This window comes from Salvelinus namaycush, chromosome 13 (assembly GCF_016432855.1).
Source record: "Salvelinus namaycush isolate Seneca chromosome 13, SaNama_1.0, whole genome shotgun sequence".
NCBI lineage: Eukaryota > Metazoa > Chordata > Actinopteri > Salmoniformes > Salmonidae > Salvelinus > Salvelinus namaycush.
Window position 1 is genome coordinate 28,615,895 of NC_052319.1, and position 18,041 is coordinate 28,633,935.

The following is an 18,041-nucleotide window of genomic DNA, read 5'->3' on the forward strand; positions in this document are numbered from 1 at the left end:
GTTGGGGTTCTTATTTTGTAGCTTTGTATAATATGTGCTACGTGCACGGAAAAATAAAGTTTGAACTCACGTGAGCAGTAGCCAACAACATGTTCATCTGTTGTTCTATTGTGTGGGTGTCTCCTCCCTTACAGAATCAATCATTAAACACAAAGAGCATTCTGTTCCCAGTGTCCCAGTGAGGAATGGAACTGCTGTGCTTTGATAGAGTATAGAAATAGTATAATGGTGACGGTTTTGTTTCAAGATTGGTGGTAGATGAATGAAAACTGGAAAGTGGAGTAGAAAGTGAAACATCATAGTATTGACGTCAACTTTAATCCCTCTGAATGAGGCAAAGGAGAACTGTAGTATGATAGGCCTATATGTATAAAGCAGAATAGCAATGGCATGTGGTTTAGTTCTGAGGTGTTCATTCTATTTTGGATCAGCCATGTCTGGAGCCTGCAGGTCTCCTGTCTGTCACTGTCCAGAGTTTGTGTGTGTGTGCGTGTGTGTGTGCGTGTGCGTGTGCGTGTATGTGTGTGTGTGTGTGTGTGTGTGTGTGTGTGTGTGTGTGTGTGTGTGTGTGTGTGTGTGTGTGTGTGTGTGTGTGTGTGTGTGTGTGTGTGTGTGTGTGTGTGTGACCCACTGGCAGCAGTAGAATCATATCAGGACTCTGATCCCATATGGCAGAAGCTTCCACACATTATCTACCCTCTCTGAAAAAAAGGTTCCAAAAGGGTTCCTCAGCTATCTCCAAAGGAGCACCCTTCTTGGGTTCCATGTAGAAAGGAAAGGATTCTACATAGAACCCAAAAAGGTTTTACCTGGAACCCAAAAAGCTTCTACTTGGAACCAAAATATTCTACCTTGAACCAAAAAGGGTTCTTCAAAGGTTTCTACTATGGGGATAGCCGAAGAACTTTAGATTCTAGATAGCACCTTTTTTTTGTGTACCGACAACACCCCCTCTCTCCTCCACTTCTTCAGATAATAATGTTTTATTACTTTATGCTTTATGACACAATCAACTTTGCTGTGACATTTAATATTACTGCCATTTGTTGTAAACAACGATAGTGGGTGTGGCAATGTGTGTTATATTGTTCACTAGATCCATGGCCCTCTCCTGTCTGCATTCTTCAAATCACAGTAAAAGTTGTTTTCCAAAGTAAGTTACATAAGATGGAGAAGACAGGGGAAAACAGAGTGAGTGAAAGTCAATGCTTAACTACCCGTGGGTTCCCAATACTTAAACGTCTAAACTACAGTATCTGTACCTCAGAAGCCCTTCCAAGAATCTCAATTTAATCAAACTTGCCATGCAGTATTCATACAAAAGCATATTAAAATAATTGTGTCCTGTGGTTAAATAAAATTAGGAGGTACAATATATATTATATACATATATATATGCCATTTAGCAGACTCTTTTATCCAAAGCAACTTACAGTCATGCGTGTATACATTTTACGTATGGGTGGTCCCGGGAATCAAACTCACTATCCTGGCATTACAAGCACCATGCTCTACCAACTGAGCTACATGCAAATAATTTGATGAAGCTTGTGACTAAATTACACATCTGTCTGTGAATGAACCACAGTTACCACTTTTGTAGAGTTCTATATTCCAACTGCATGTTACATATTCACAGTGATAGAATTCCAAACAGTATGATTAGCCTATAATAAAATTAGTTTTATTGTACATGGTGAAATCCATTATTTATTATGGACCAGCTGAATGCTTCTCATTAAGTCGTTTCAGTGTTTCTAAACAAGGGGTTATAAAAAAGTCTCTCAGTCTCATTCAGAAGTTAGTGGTTTGTAACGTTCAACTCAGTGTTGAACGTTACAGTGTTGGTTTCTGTGAATGTTTAATCATGTGTGTTCTCCACAGGGGCAGGGGGACAGGACAGTCACAGTCAAAGAGAGACTAGCTAGCTGAGCACAGGGGACTACAATCAACAGGTGGAGCTGAACGAATAAGCTATTAGTCGCAGGCTCAGCCAACAAGACCAGGGACAGAAGCGTCAGTAGAAGGCCCTGTCAGAGAGAGCTCTAGAGAGCATGTGGAAGCCACAGCCATTGTTTAAAACAACTCCAGAGACAACAACTGAAGCCTAGCCCCAGAGACTGAAGTCACTGCACAGAGCTCCGGAGACAACACTGAAGCCTAGCCCCAGAGACTGAAGTCACTGCACAGAGCTCCGGAGACAACACTGAAGCCTAGCCCCAGAGACTGAAGTCACTGCACAGAGCTCCGGAGACAACACTGAAGCCTAGCCCCAGAGACTGAAGTCACTGCACAGAGCTCCGGAGACAACACTGAAGCCTAGCCCCAGAGACTTAAGTCACTGCACAGAGTTCCGGAGACAACACTGAAGCCAGCGAAACCACAACCCCTGAGCCCCAAAGAGACCACCACTGCGGGATGGCTTCAACACTGTGACTGACTCTAGACCCACTGGAGTTCCAACTGTACAGCTGGGAACCAGAGCTAAAGACGAGAATAATAGGATATTAAACTCACGTCTCAAAGGGATTATTGTGTGGTTGTGTGTGTGGCTCTGTGTGGGTGGTTCTGTGTGTGTTGTCTTGGGTGTAGCAGTGCAGTGTGTGAGCTAGTTTTGTTTTAAGTTCTGTGTGTGTAGTTCTCCATCAGCAGATGTTGCCGAAATGGCCAGCATGGTGGTCCAGCTCCTGGGCTTCTTCCTGGGTCTGTTGGGGCTTGTAGTTAGTGTAGTTGCTACGGTGCTCCCCCACTGGCGGCGGACGTCATATGTGGGCTCTAACATCATCACAGCCACTGCATACATGAAGGGGCTCTGGATGGAGTGTGTGTGGCACAGCACGGGCATCTACCAGTGTGAAGTACATCGCTCAATGCTGGCTCTGCCACCTGACCTGCAAGTAGGAATGATTGGTTAATTGATTTGTTAATTGATTGATTCATAGAATGGATTCATTTGAGCAACAGCCATTATGATACTAAATTCCTTTCTCCTCCCTCCTCCCTCGACCCTGCTCCCTCCCTCTAGGCAGCGCGGGCATTGATGGTGCTATCCTGTCTGACCTCCACCCTGGCAGTCCTGGTGTCCTCTACAGGGATGAAGTGTACCCGCTGTGCCCGACGCTCCCCCACCAAGCACGTCCTGGCCATCAGCGGAGGGGTCTGCTTCCTGTCTGCAGGCATGCTCTGCCTTTTCACTGTCTGCTGGACAACCAATGATGTCATCCTCGACTTCTACAACCCCATCCTACCTGAAGGTACTATTAATTCTATCAGTCCTGCTGTATTTACTTGTATTGTATTAGAACTCAGCTTTTGCTTATAATTGTCTGTTCAGATAAATAACAAGAAATTTTACTATGTGTTGCAGGTATGAAGTATGAGATTGGCATGGCGGTGTATTTGGGCTATGTCTCGGCCTGTCTAAGTCTGATGGGAGGGGCAGTGCTCTGTTGGAACTGTGAGGGGCGGACCGGGAACGCCCTCCCCCTCCATCTACCTCGTCATCACCACCCTCCTCCTCAACCTGTCTTCAACACTTTAAACACCCCAGCACCCCCCTACTATCCCCCTGCCGCACTGAATGGCAACCGCACTCCCTCACGCACCTCAGTGTCCAGCAGTGGCTACAGACTCAACGACTATGTCTGAGGGATGGAGGACACACTCAATTATTGCTTCCTAGTGTGGAAGTGGACACATTTAATGATTATGTTTGAATGTGGAATATAATACAGACTGATTGACTACGTCTAAGGAAGGTTCACACTCAATGACTTTCCAGACAACCTCCAGAGAGTGAGTGAGGATGAGTGTGTTTTACAGTGTTGATGTTGTTCAGGTTGTGTCCTTCCTCTCTAGGGCTTCTCTGAGGTAAAGTCCACAAGGTAATCCTCTTTATCCTGTTGACTTTGTATGTTTACTATAAGAATCCAGAAACACACTTTTGAACATCAACAGCCTTATTCCCTGATACAAAACAAGCTTCCTTCGTAAAGGCCTTCAGGACAAAGACAGCATATACCATAATGATAAGCCATATAGTTTTCTTCCATGTGTATTATTATGTGTTCCAGTTTCATAGCTCATAACTTCATGGCTGTTAGATGAACACAAATAGATTTTTAACTGCTCCAATTGTTGTGAAGCACTTCCTGTCTTCTCTATTATTTAATATATGTAAACTGCTTTATACTTCTCCTGTTATCTTAAAATACCAAAGTCACAATGGTGCAACAGACTACAATTGAGCTTGAGGGTGGTAGGATAGGCTACTACTAACTACACTGAAAAAAATCTAAACGCAACAATTTAAAAGTTTTTACAGGTCATTTTAAATAAATTCATTAGGCCCTTGGGCTCCCGAGTGACGCAGCGTTCTAAGGCACTGCATCTCAGTGCTAGAGGCGTCACTACAGACCCTGGTTCGATTTCAGGCTGTATCACAACCGGCCGTGATTGGGAGTCCCATAGGGCTGCGCACAATTGGCCCAGCGTCGTCTGGGTTTGGCCAGGGTAGGCTGTCATTGTAAATAAGAATTTGTTCTTAACTGACTTGCCTAGTTAAATAAAAATCTATGGATTTCACATGACTGGTAATACAGATGTGCATCTGTTGGTCACAGACACCTTAAAAAAAAAGGTAGGGGCGTGGATCAGAAAACCAGTCAGTATCTGGTGTGACCACCATTTGCCTCATGCAGTCACATCTCCTTCACTCAGAGTTGATCAGGCTGTTGATTGTGGCCAGTGGAATGTTGTCCCACTCCTCTTCAATTGCTATGTGAAGTTGCTGGATATTTGTGGGAATTGGAACACGCTGTCGTACATGTCGATCCAGAACATCCCAAATATGCTCAATGTGTGACATGTCTGGTGAGTATGCAGGCCATGGAAGAACTGGTACATTTTCAGCTTCGATAAAATGCAATTGTTTTCATTGTCCGTAGCTTATGCCTGCCCATACCATAACCCCACCGCCACCATGGGGCACTCTGTTCACAACGTTGACATCAGCAAACCGCTCACCCACACAACGCCATACATGCTGTCTGCCATCTGCCCGGTACAGTTGAAACCGGGATTCATCCGTGAAGAGCACACTTCTCCAGCGTGCCAGTGGCCATCGAAGGTGAGCATTTTCCCACTGAAGTCAGTTACGATGCCGAACTGCAGTCAGTCAAGACCCTGGTGAGGACGACGAGCACACAGATGAGCTTCACTGAGACGGTTTCTGACAGTTTGTGCAGAAATTATTTGGGTGTGCAAACCCACAGTTTCATCAGCTGTCCAGGTGGCTGGTCTCAGACGATCCTGCAGGTGAAGAAGCCGGATGTGGAGGTCCTGGGCTGGCATGGTTACACGTTGTCTGCGGCTGTGAGGCCAGTTGGATGTACTGCCAAATTCTCTAAAACAACGTTCGAGGCACCTTATGGTAAATGATCATTCAGTTCTCTGGCAACACACGTCGTGTGTATAGGTGGCAGGGAAATCAGGCGCAGGAGAATCGAACTTGGTAATAATGGAGTAGTTTAATAACGTAAAAAACACAGCTTCAAAACCATAGTACGTAATAAAATAAAAGTGGGTACGAGAACCCGACGCGCACCAATACAAATATCACGAGCATGAAAAAACAAACACAGAGGGTTAAAGGGTTAAATACACAACATGTAATGAATGGGATTGGAACCAGGTGTGTAGGAAGACAAGACAAAACCAATGGAGAATTAAAAATGGATGCTGTCGTGACACAGTATGCCAATTGCACACTCCATAAAAACGTGAGACATCTGTGCCATTGTGTTATGTGACAAGACTGCACATTTTACAGTGACCTTTTATTGTCCCCAGCACAAGGTGCACATGTGTAATGATCATGCTGTTTAATCAGCTTCTTGATATGCAACACCTGTCTGTCACAAGTGTAGAAAGGAGTAGGCAGTCGCAGGTTTAGAACTACTGAATTTATTAAAGCATTATATATATATATATATATATATATATATATATATATATATATATATATATATATAGTCTTTATATTTATATATATATATATAACATTGGGACGAAATCCAAAGTTCCAAAATAAGAAAGTACTCAGGAAATAGTAGGAGAGATTCCTCTCAGGAAAACAAGCAACATGTACAATGACTGACAAAGAAAAATAACAAAGGGAGTATATATACAGTGGGGATTGGAGTGGGGATTGGAGTGGGGATTGGAACCAGGTCTGTGTAATGATGACGAGACATGTCCAGGATTGATGAGTGAAGGGAGTTTGCCAGCAGCAGGTTCGGCAGCAGCTATAAGGCCGGCGACAGAAAACGTCTGAGCTGGACAAGTGGGGGAGCCAAAGTAAAGGCTGGTGTGACACTGTCAGGTGGATGGATTATCTTGGCAAAGGAGAAGTGCTCATTAACAGGGATGTAAACCAATTTGTGCACAACATTTTTGAGAAATAAGCTTTTTGTGCATATGGGATCTTTTATTTTATCTCATGAAACATGGGACCAACACTTTAGTATATGTACAGTACCAGTCAAAAGTTTTAGAACACCTACTCAACCAAGAGTTTTTCTTTATTTTTTACTATTTTCTACATTGTAGAATAATAGTGAAGACATCAAAACTATGAAATAACACATACAGAATTATATTGTAACCAAAAAAGTGTTAAACAAATCAAAATATATTTTATATTTGAGATGTCTCAGCCTCCAGTATTTATGCTGCAATAGTTTGTGTCGGGGGGCTAGGGTCATTCTGTTATATCTGGAGTATTTCTCCTGTCTTATCTGGTGTCCTGTGTGGATTTAAGTATGCTCTCTCTAATTTTCTCTCTCTCCTTTTCTCTCTCTCTTTTTCTGTCTTTCTTTCTTTCTCTCGGAGGACCTGAGCCCTGGACCATGCCTCAGGACTACCTGGCCTGATGACTCCTTGCTATCCACAGTCCACTTGGTCGTGCTGCTGCTCCAATTTCAGCTGGTCTGCCTGAGGCTATGGACCCCTGACCTGTTCACCGGACGTGCTATCTTGTCCCAGACCTGCTGTTTTCAACTCTCTAGAGACAGCAAGAGCGGTAGAGATACTCTGAATGATCGGCTATGAAAAGCCAACTGACATTTACTCCTGAGGTACTGACCTGTTGCACCCTCTACAACCACTGTGATTATTATTATTTGACCCTGCTGGTCATCTATGAATATTTTAACATCTTGGCCATGTCCTGTTATAATCTCTACCCGGCACAGCCAGAAGAGGACTGGCCACCCCTCATAGCCTGGTTCCTCTCTAGGTTTCTTCCTAGGTTCCGGCCTTTCTAGGGAGTTTTTCCTAGCCACTGTGCTTCTACAGTACACCTGCATTACTTGCTGTTTGGGGTTTTAGGCTGGCACTTTGTGACATCAGCTGATGTAAGAAGGGCTCTATAAATACATTTGATTGATTGATTCTTCAAATTGCCACACTTTGACTTGATGACAGCTTTGCACGCTCTTGGCATTCTCTCAACCAGCTTCACCTGGAATGCTTTTCCAAAAGTCTTGAAGGAGTTCCCACATATGCGAGCACTTGTTGGCTGCTTTTCCTTCACTCTGAGGTCTGACTCATCCCAAACCATCTCAATTTGGTTGAGGTCGGGGGATTGTGGAGGCCAGGTCATCTGATGCAGCACTCCATGACTCTCCTTCTTGGTAAAATAGCCCTTACACAGCCTGGAGGTTTGTTGGGTCATTGTCCTGTTGAAAAACAAATGATAGCCCCACTAAGCCCAAACCAGATGGGATGGCGTATCGCTGCAGAATGCTGTGGTAGCCATGCTGGAATTCTAAATAAATCACAAACAGTGTCACCCGCAAAGCCCCCCCACACCATAACACCTCCTCCTCCATGCTTTACGGTGGGAACCACACATGTGGAGATCATCCGTTCACCCACACCGCGTCTCACAAAGACACAGCGGTAGGAACCAAAACTCTCCAATTTGGACTCCAGACCAAAGGACAAATTTCCACCGGCCTAATGTCCATTGCTCGTGTTTCTTGGACAAGCAAGTCTCTTCTTCTTATTTGTGTCTTTTAGTAGTGGTTTCTTTGCAGCAATTCGACCATGAAGGCCTGATTCACACAGTCTCCTCTGAACAGTTGATGTTGAGATGTGTCTGTTACTTGAGCTCTGTAAAGCATTTATTTGAGCTACAATTTCTGAGGCTGGTAACTCTAATGAACTTATCCTCTGCAGCAGAGGTAACTCTGGGTCTTCTATTCTTGTGGCGGGTCCTCATGAGAGACAGTTTCATCATAGCACTTGATGGTTTTTGCGATTGCACTTGAAGAAACTTTCAAAGTTCTTGAAATGTTCCGTATTGACTGACCTTAATGTCTTAAAGTAATGATGGACTATCGTTTTTCTTTGCTTATTTGAGCTGTTCTTGCAATAATATGGACTTGGTCTTTTACCAAATAGGGCTATTTTCTAACCTGTCACAACACAACTGATTGGCTCAAATGCATTAAGAAGGAAAGAAATTCCACAAATTAACTTTTAACAAGGCACACCTGTTAATTGAAATGCCTTCCAGATGACTACCTCATGAAGCTGGTTGAGAGAATGCCAATAGTGTGCAAAGCTGTCATCAAGGCTACGGGTGGCTATTTGAAGAATCTCAAATATTTAAATATATTTTGATTTAACACTTTTTTGCATCCTACATGATTCCATATGTGTTATTTCATAGTTTCGATGTCTTCGCTAAGAAAAACCCTTGAATGAGTAGGTGTTCTAAAACTTTTGACCGGTAGTGTACAGTAGCCTACTGGGCCAAAGCACAAAAACGTGTAGGAAATGTGATCTGTGCAAGGCATATAATGACCATATGGTGGCGCCAGCAGCCTAGAAGGTGAGTGACGTTCACTGTTCAAGAAAGAAAGACTTCGGGTTCTCATTGCCTGGCTCATACCAAACTTGTTCTGAATGAAACAGGCAAGTAGTCAAAGCTGTGAGCTTAGAAAATAGTTTTATTTATACATTGACTAAATGAAAAGGTTCCTAGAATTTCCAACAAGTGTGTCCAATCTCCATCTCAATAAGTCCAAGACAAAGTCCCTTTAAATTTGAGTTTTTAAAATTTCGACTGTCGTTTTTAGTAAAGGCTGGCTTTTTTAATGTTCACACTACGTTTCGTTCTATCATTGTGATTTATTCTACCTGCGCTATTAGCCGCGCCAGGCGCGTGGACATGTTTATGAGTTGTTAATGTATTCTGAAGCTATGGTTTCTCTCTCTAGCAGTCTGTCAACATAAAGCACGGCCAATTAGTCGGAGCTGTCGGCAGAACAGAGAAGTCAGCTGTCCGGTAGCCTATTTATTAAATTGGTCAACATGTTCAGTCTTAATATAGAAATGGAAATACCTTTCCAATCATCGATGCAAAAATAGGTCCATTGCTCTTTGAAATTAGACAATGCCTTTGTGAAATCTGGACTTTAATAGTATTATTGTACTTGCATTAAGTAAGTTGCATGAACAGACAGAAAACTGATAGATTGGATGGAAACGCCCTCAGACGCCCGCGCCTGTTTCCAAATTCCAGCACCATGGATAGCAACAGCAATCGCGACATTCTCCTCCAAATCCTTTATTGAGGAATGGCTAGCTGCCTATCCCGTATATTCACTGTAGCAATAACGAACCGCACACAGACCTACTCACTGCACACGAAATTAGCCCAATGTTGGCGTAGGTGTATTGCCTAATTTATGCATTTTAAACATGTTTAATCTGACTGATTCTCGTTCCAGTTGGGCAAATGGCTATAATGTCAGACGTTATCCTGCATAGGATGGCCCATGTTTCACCAGATAAATAAATAATATAATTGTTATATGCCAGCCCTGGATGTAGCAAGACAGAGGCCGTCTATCGGACATTCTAACCACCCACTATCTCAATATTCACACGCGTAAAAAGCATAGTGCTTCCATTTCGCCTCAATTGGCACCTGTGTGAACGTCAATCACCGCTAAATGAAACCTGGTGAGTTAACCATTCCAACCGGGTGTTTTATAAGACATCTTTCCCCTGGGTGTGCGTCATGCCATTCCCAATTATATGCTATTTCTGTCCTTTCCTGGGAGACCTTCACTGGCTGCCTCTCCTCGTCTACACAACCTGTCAACCTTATTGATAAACAACCCCCCACCCCCTTTCCCTTTCAAGTCTTTCACAGCCTCTGACCCCCCCCACCCCTCTTTCTCTCAGCCCCCAAACGGTGTATAAACCACACCGGGGAATTACGCACGGGTGGCGTGGATTACGTTGAGTTCTAACATTTTTCCTTCTCTGGAAAGTCAGTTGGACGCACTTTTAGAACCACCGGCCGACGTACATTGAAGAGACAACTCTAAAGGTAGGAGAAAACCACTCTGTGCCCTGGATGGGGCACTACCTCGTTCTCCAAACAGTTGTCTTTACATGTATTTTGTTTCAGATGGTTTATTAATTAACTGTAGCCAAACTATGTCGACTCAGATTTCATTAAATGACAGTAGAATAGCCATGAGCTGAAGTGCAGGTGTATGTGAAAGAGTGGCGGATCTTTGAAAGGAAGTCGATGTTACTGCTTTAGCAGCTCCCGAAAACCCGCCTTCAGCAGGAATTATACCTGAAAGTGCTTCTTTGATTTTGTTGATGTGACAGAAAGAGACCCATCCGTTAGAATGTCTGGGATCTCTGCACTATATTTTTCTGTCTGGGCGTACGCTCCGGGATGCGTTATGCGTATTTTACGCACATATCAAACCTTATTGTTTAACCCATAATCATTATTGGGTGTATTATGTACATGGTCAACTTGTTGTAAATCAAACAGTTCACAAAATCTTCAACAAGGGAGTATAAAAAGAGAGCCCACATGTCAAATATTATTGTAAGCCTATACAATTTCAAATTATTATTAATCAGCCAATGAAGCAATAACACATGTAAAGCTGTTTGTTGTAAGAAGATACACGTTTGATTGTGGGTCTGATGACTAGGCTTCTTCAAAGGGAGTGGCTAGGTGGCTTCTGTTCTTCACCTCTCCATCCCTGGCACAGGTCTCAATGAAAAGCCGTTACTCGCACAAAGACTAATCACGGCAGTGGAAGAGGATGGCCGTCCACGCCGAGGGGATCGTGGCTATAGTGATCTTCTACTTGCTGATTCTGGGCGTGGGGATATGGGCCGCGTGGAAGAACAAGAACTCAGGGGTGTCGGAGGGCCAGGACCGCAGTGAAACCATCATGGTGGGCGGGAGGGACATTGGGTTGTTTGTCGGTGGATTCACTATGACCGGTGAGTTGTGACCTGGTTCAACTGCCTGGGGAGGCTGGGTTGGGGCATGGGGCTAATTTAAAATATCCCATTGTTGTCTATACGGTTGTTTTGAAATCATGTATAAAATACTCTTCTTGCTAAATTGACTGAAATAAAAACTGAATTTACCCCAGCCCTGTTGTTGGAGAGGCATATAGTACCTTGTTTGCTCAAATATTTCCGCTGTCAACTTTAGATGGGGGAATTTAAATCAGTCATGTTCCTCACATGACGGAATGACAACTGACGTATAAAGACAGATGCCGCTGACTGTTTTTCCGGTGCTCAGTCAGACTAGCACCGGACTGGTTTTACCCATGTTCCCACCAATTGTTACAATAGGCACTGGCAAAAATCAAATACCTAAACATCGACGACGACAGCTGTTTCTATCGAATTGGAGAACACAATATATTGACAGGCTATTTTAAATCCCCCTAGTATCATTGGCAGAATTAAAGCCCTGTTTTTGATGAGAGCAACATTAATTGACGGAAGAGTTCATGAAAGACCCAGAGCGTTTTCTAACTAATGTCTTTGATGCTATTTTAATAACAGACCCTGGAGTTACGGGCTTGTTTAGGAGCGAAAAGTCATCAATTATTTATTTTCCGCGAGTTAGAGAGTTTCCGCGAGTTAGAGAAATGCTCATGAAAATAATTGTTATTGAACTTTTTGATATTAACTCAGCATTTTATATGAATTAATTCGATTTATTAACGTGGCATAACATCTAGATTATTAACGCTCTGTGATGTATTGACTAAATATTAAACGTTACCAATATACCAAATATTATCAATATATTTGATTGTAAGACATTGATTGTACAATTTATTCGTACGTTGTGGCTCTAAAATGAAATCTATGGAAACAATTCAACCATGTCATATGTTTTGTTTGTGTGTGCAAGGCTAAATAATGTGTGTTACATATTTGTATCTTGAACTGTGATGAACCTTTCCTCCAGCTACATGGGTAGGCGGCGGCTACATCAACGGGACGGCGGAGTATGTCTACCTGCCTGACTTCGGCCTGGCCTGGGCACAGGCTCCCTTCGGATACGCCCTCAGTCTGGTAGTAGGTAAGAACATGATAAATTCATGTTCAACACTTTCTGTCTTCTACTTTAGTGACCGAAGTTCCTTAATGATGTGTCTCTCTCGTGCTCCAGGTGGGCTGTTCTTCGCCAAGCCCATGCGCTCCCGGGGATACGTCACCATGCTGGACCCGTTCCAGCAGATATACGGGAAGCGTATGGGGGGGCTGCTCTTCATTCCGGCGCTTATGGGGGAGATTTTCTGGTCCGCTGCCATCTTGTCAGCGCTGGGTAGGCCACAGTCTGAGAGTCAGGGTTGTGGACAATTCAATTTCAACATCATCAATTAAAATGAAAAATCTTCATGGAAAATGGCAGCTGATTGTGTATGTGTGCATGTCCATGTGTTTTGTCTAGGAGCTACTCTGAGTGTGATCGTGGACATTGACATCAACATGTCAGTGGTGATCTCAGCCCTAATAGCTATCTTCTACACCCTGGTGGGAGGGCTGTACTCTGTAGCCTACACTGACGTGGTCCAACTCTTCTGTATCTTCCTGGGACTGGTGAGTCCAACAGCACTGGAATTTGCCTGGGAAAATGTACCTGATTTGCCAAGCTCCACAATCCGGAAGAAAGGCAATTCACCTTTATTTCATCTCTGTCTTTCTCTCGCTGTCTGTCTGTCTGTCTCTCTCAGTGGGTCAGTGTGCCATTTGCCCTGTCCAACCCAGCCGTGTCAAGCATCAGTGTGACAGCTAAAGAGGCTGTGTACCAGACACCCTGGCTGGGTAAGATAGACTCAGCAGACACCTGGATGTGGATCGACAACTTCTGTCTTCTGGTATATCATCAGTCATTATAATTATCAGCAAATTCTATTGACTATAATGTAATTATGGTTAGGTTTGGAGTATGTATTCACTATAAAGCTGTGTGTTGGTTTGTTTTGTATTGTGTGTATTGACTGTGGTGTTTCTGGCCCTAGATGTTGGGGGGGATACCGTGGCAGGTGTATTTTCAACGGGTTCTCTCTGCCTCTTCAGCTACCTACGCCCAGGTACTGTCCTTTATTGCTGCCGCAGGCTGCCTGGTCATGGCTGTCCCCTCCGTTCTCATAGGAGCTATAGGAGCCTCCACAGGTACACACACACACACACACACACACACACACACACACACACACACACACACACACACACACACACACACACACACACACACACACACACACACACACACACACACACACACACACACACACACACACACAGTCATGCACACACAAACACACACACAAACACTTCCTCATTGAGTTAATGAATGCACACATTATTTACTAAAGGAAAGTATGATACAAAAACACATCGTTCTCTATTAGCTTGTTCCCACAACGTAGCGCAGCTCAGATGTATGAACCAACAGGCAGGATACAGTGGGATGTAAACAACACCAGACTGACCCTGTCATACAACACAGAGAAGAATTCATTAGGAGATGTGACTTCTGTGAATATTACATCAGAAGGAAGACTAATTAATTGGGTTGATCTGAAGATTCTTCATCAAGTCATCGTTAATCAACAGATGTTTGTTGAGGTCCAGGGGAGAGTGAGAGAGAGAAAGAGAGAGCGCGAAAGAGATAGAGAGCGAGTGAGAGACGGACTGAGGGTATGACTGAGAGTAGGTGTCACGGACGAGTGAGGAGACGGGGAAGGGGAGAGTGGAAGAATGGAGGGGGAGATAAGGTACTCAGATATGTTCTGATGGACTGATGATTTATTCCTCTGTGGAGAGACATGCAGTCCCTGTCATCGCTGATTAAATGTTTACAATAGTGTCTTTATATGGCTTCTAAACTAGAGATATTACCTAACAGCCAGATTCAAACACATGTGCTGTACGGATTTGAGTACCCCTGGACATATACCTTTTATAAAGCCTGCCCATATACATTTTGGTCTAAAAGTATGTAAACTACTAGCTGTGACTGTTGTCTTTCCCAGACTGGAACCAGACTACATATGGGGCAATTCCTCCCAAAGAGAAGGACCAATCAGATATGATCCTGCCCATCGTGCTGCAGCACTTGTGCCCACCCTGGATCTCCTTCTTTGGTCTGGGAGCGGTGTCTGCTGCTGTGATGTCATCAGCTGACTCCTCCATTCTATCTGCCAGTTCCATGTTCGCCAGAAACATCTACCAGCTGGCCTTCAGACAATCTGTGAGTTCACACACCACACATATAGATGCAAAAATTCAACACTAAAGTGCTGTTTCTGTTTCTGAATATAATGCTTTTTCAGTAAATAATTCAGTCATAAAGATTCCAGGAAGTTTTTGTCCAGTGCTGGGGCCTTCTGTGAATAAGTCACAGCCAGATATTCAAATCTAATTATTCAATATGCAGGTTTGTGTCACAAACTAATATCTAACAGAAACGACACTGTTTTATGAAAAATGTTCATGCAGGTTATTTGTACATTAAACAGAAGAGAGATTAACGAAAATAGAAATTTTCAGAAAATAGAAAAACTGAAACAGGCTTTTTCCTCCTTCTCCTTCCTCCCCAATAGGCGACAGACCGTGAGATCGTGTGGGTGATGCGTATCACCATCTTTGTGTTCGGCGCTCTTGCCACCGCCATGGCGTTGCTAACGGGGACCGTGTATGGCCTGTGGTACCTGAGCTCCGACCTGGTGTATGTTATCATCTTTCCCCAGCTGCTCAGCGTGCTCTTCATCAAGGGAACCAACACGTACGGCTCGGTGGCCGGCTATGTCTTCGGTCTGCTGCTGCGTATCGGGGGAGGAGAACCCTACCTCAAACTACCCCCCTTTATCTACTACCCCGGCTGGGTGCAACAGGAGAAGATCCACCACCTGACTGGAGACGTGGAGTACTTCATCCAGCAGCGCTTCCCCTTTAAAACGGTCTCCATGCTGGCCTCCTTCCTGGGTAACGTGGCCTTCTCCTACCTGCTCAAGTACCTGTTTGAGTCTGGGACTCTGTCTCATAAGTATGACTTCATGGATGCTGTGGTGTCCAAACACAGTAAGGAGATCATGGACAAGACCACGCTGGTCAGTAGTGACAACATCATCCTGTCGGAGATGGAGCCGGTCAAAACGCGCCTCAGCAACGCACTGGCCGGGACATTTACGAACACAGAGGCTCTCAGTGACGATGAGGAGTCCAGCCCCGAGTCCTTAAACAACGACCATGAGTAGAGACCAGGAAGTAGAGACCAGGAAGTAGAGACCAGGAAGTAGAGACCAGGAAGTAAAGACCTGGACCAAGACCCAGAGCCAGACCTGGACCCAGAACCAAGTAGAGCCAAGGTCAGGGGTGGCCAGCCTTCCTGGAGAGATACCATCCTGCAGATCTTTGCTCCTGCTCTAACATACCTGATGTTATTAATCAGCTGCTCAACAGGATCTTAAACAGCTTAACCAGGTGTGCTATAGTAGGGCTGGAGAAAAAGCCTGCATGTCCCAATAGCTCTCCAACAGAAGGGTTAGCCAGCCCTGATATGGAGCCTTTACTGAGACCCAGAGCAGGTCTGTCTAGCCATCCAACCCTCTCGTGTTCTCATCATATCAACCACTGACTGACTCTCTGTAAATCAAACACCACCGCCATTTTAGTTTTCTGATTTCAGTGCCTGGTCATGGCTGTCCCCTCTGTCCTCATAGGATCCTCCACACACACACACACACACACACACACACACACACACACACACACACACACACACACACACACACACACACACACACACACACACACACACACACACACACACACACACACACACACACACACACAGTCATGCACACACACAAACACTTCCTCATTGAGTTAATTAAACATTACAAGACGTTTTGTTCAAATATCCATGAATGCACACATTATTTACTAAAGGAAAGTATGATAAAAAACACATCGTTCTCTATTAGCTTATTCCCACAACGTAACTCAGCTCAGATGTATAAACCAACAGGCAGGATACAGTGGGATGTAAACAACACCAGACTGCCCCTGTCATACAACACAGAGAAGAATTCATTAGGAGATGTGACTTCTGTGAATATTACATCAGAAAGAAGACTAATTAATTAGGTTGATCTGAAGATTCTTCATCAAAGTCATCGTTAATCGACAGCTGTTTGATGAGGTCCAGAGGAGAGAGGGAAATGGTCCATCTAGCCATCCAACCCCCTCGTGTTCTCATCATATCAACCACTGTCTGTAAAGCAAACACCACCGCCATTTTAGTTTTCGGTTTTCAGTGCTGCTACAGTAAATTGAGTTCATGTAAAAGTAAGTATAACTGTTCTTGGTTAACCCAGAATTTAAATCTTACATAATTTCAGCTGCGTGGTTAAATTCTGGGTCTATATGTGTTAGAAATTGAGAGTTTTCGGTTTGCGAAGCCAAAGCACACATGCGAAGCAGTAGAAGCGAAGCAGTTTAAGCACCGCCTTTTCCCTTTTCCTGATACATTCAAATAACCAGTGACGAAAACCCAAACACTGGAACTACTGCTGCTTGTTGTCCAATGCATCCGATCCCTTCACAAAAGATTCTACAGGTTCACGCGCAGATATCTGTCCACAAGAGTTTACAGATAACTGTCTGTCTGTCTCACTAGGGAGGTCTGAGAGGGACGCCAGCCCAGAGGGTGATGAGAATAGTGCAATATTTAAGTGTGTGTCTGTGTGTTTGTGTGTTTGTGCGTTTGTGTGTGTTTGTGCAAATTCATTTCCATTAGGTATGTGTGTCGGCAGGTAATCTTTCAATTATTTCCTAGTTTACTTATAATTAATTCACTAATAGAGCAATAATGATTTTAGAGTCCATGCTGTACATAGACCTAGATATGAATATCAGTCATTCAAAACCGTTGATTGTTTTTTTAATTATTGAGAACAAATAGATTTCAAGCTCTTTTTAAATTGTGCGCTCTTAATCCAATTTACACACAATCACCAGGTACAGGTTAAAATATTCAGTACTAACATTATTTTCATAGTAACTGGATTTGAACAGGGTTGAAAAGACAAACCCAAATTCTGTTCCATGTTGTCCATGTGCCAAAATGTTCCTCTCTGCAGGTGTAGAAGTTCAATACTGTGTTGTTGTGTTGGAGGGGAACGCTTGCTTTATTTCACAGTCCTATATCAGATTATAAGTGCCAGGTTTTACTGAGAAACTACAGTATGTGTTAGTAATATAGGTGAACAAGCCTTTAATGCTTTATTAATGGGTGTACTGATTGAAATTGGACCTAGCTGTGGCTTTAGGTCATCTGCTTCCTGAAATTACACCCTATTACCTACGTAGTGCACTACTTTTGGCCAGAGCCACATAAGGTTGGGTAGTGCACTAAAGTGTAGTGTATATAGGTAATAAGGTGCCATTTGAGAGTGGCCCCATGATGGTTTGTTCCCCTCTAAACTGTCATTGACTGCATAGCGTCAGGGGGGCTTGTGGAGGCTGAGTTGTGATTGCCCCTCCAGGGATCGTATCAATAACCCGTTGGCAGGATCAATTAAATTCTGCTCTGTCCACTCTGTCCACTCTGTCCATCTGCCCTGAGGACATTTGATTAGTGTTTTTTAGCTGGTTATGAGCTGAGACATGAA

At 43.8% G+C, this 18,041-nt stretch overlaps 2 protein-coding genes across 2 annotated transcripts; both read left to right on the forward strand.

Moving 5' to 3' along the window:
* Positions 1 to 2,663: 2,663 nt before the first annotated feature.
* LOC120058161 (claudin-14-like) lies at positions 2,664 to 3,648 on the forward strand. The gene is made up of 3 exons (XM_039006629.1): positions 2,664 to 2,897; positions 3,026 to 3,254; positions 3,368 to 3,648. Exons 1-3 carry the CDS (start codon positions 2,664 to 2,666, stop codon positions 3,646 to 3,648), a joined length of 744 nt encoding a protein of 247 aa, XP_038862557.1.
* Positions 3,649 to 11,150: 7,502 nt separating this feature from the next.
* Positions 11,151 to 15,623, forward strand: LOC120058072 (high-affinity choline transporter 1-like). Its single transcript, XM_039006550.1, has 8 exons — positions 11,151 to 11,334; positions 12,326 to 12,439; positions 12,530 to 12,685; positions 12,812 to 12,960; positions 13,095 to 13,238; positions 13,383 to 13,536; positions 14,400 to 14,617; positions 14,970 to 15,623. Exons 1-8 carry the CDS (start codon positions 11,151 to 11,153, stop codon positions 15,621 to 15,623), a joined length of 1,773 nt encoding a protein of 590 aa, XP_038862478.1.
* Positions 15,624 to 18,041: the final 2,418 nt, after the last annotated feature.

Excerpts from the sequence above, each read along its gene's own strand:
- LOC120058161 (XM_039006629.1), top strand. The coding sequence starts at position 2,664 with ATGGCCAGCATGGTGGTCCAGCTCCTGGGCTTCTTCCTGGGTCTGTTG. Across the intron at positions 2,898-3,025 it reads CTCTGCCACCTGACCTGCAA|GCAGCGCGGGCATTGATGGT; the intron begins GTAGGAATGATT and ends CCCTCCCTCTAG. Across the intron at positions 3,255-3,367 it reads CAACCCCATCCTACCTGAAG|GTATGAAGTATGAGATTGGC; the intron begins GTACTATTAATT and ends TATGTGTTGCAG.
- LOC120058072 (XM_039006550.1), top strand. The coding sequence starts at position 11,151 with ATGGCCGTCCACGCCGAGGGGATCGTGGCTATAGTGATCTTCTACTTG. Across the intron at positions 12,440-12,529 it reads CGCCCTCAGTCTGGTAGTAG|GTGGGCTGTTCTTCGCCAAG; the intron begins GTAAGAACATGA and ends CTCGTGCTCCAG. Across the intron at positions 12,961-13,094 it reads TCTGTATCTTCCTGGGACTG|TGGGTCAGTGTGCCATTTGC; the intron begins GTGAGTCCAACA and ends TGTCTCTCTCAG.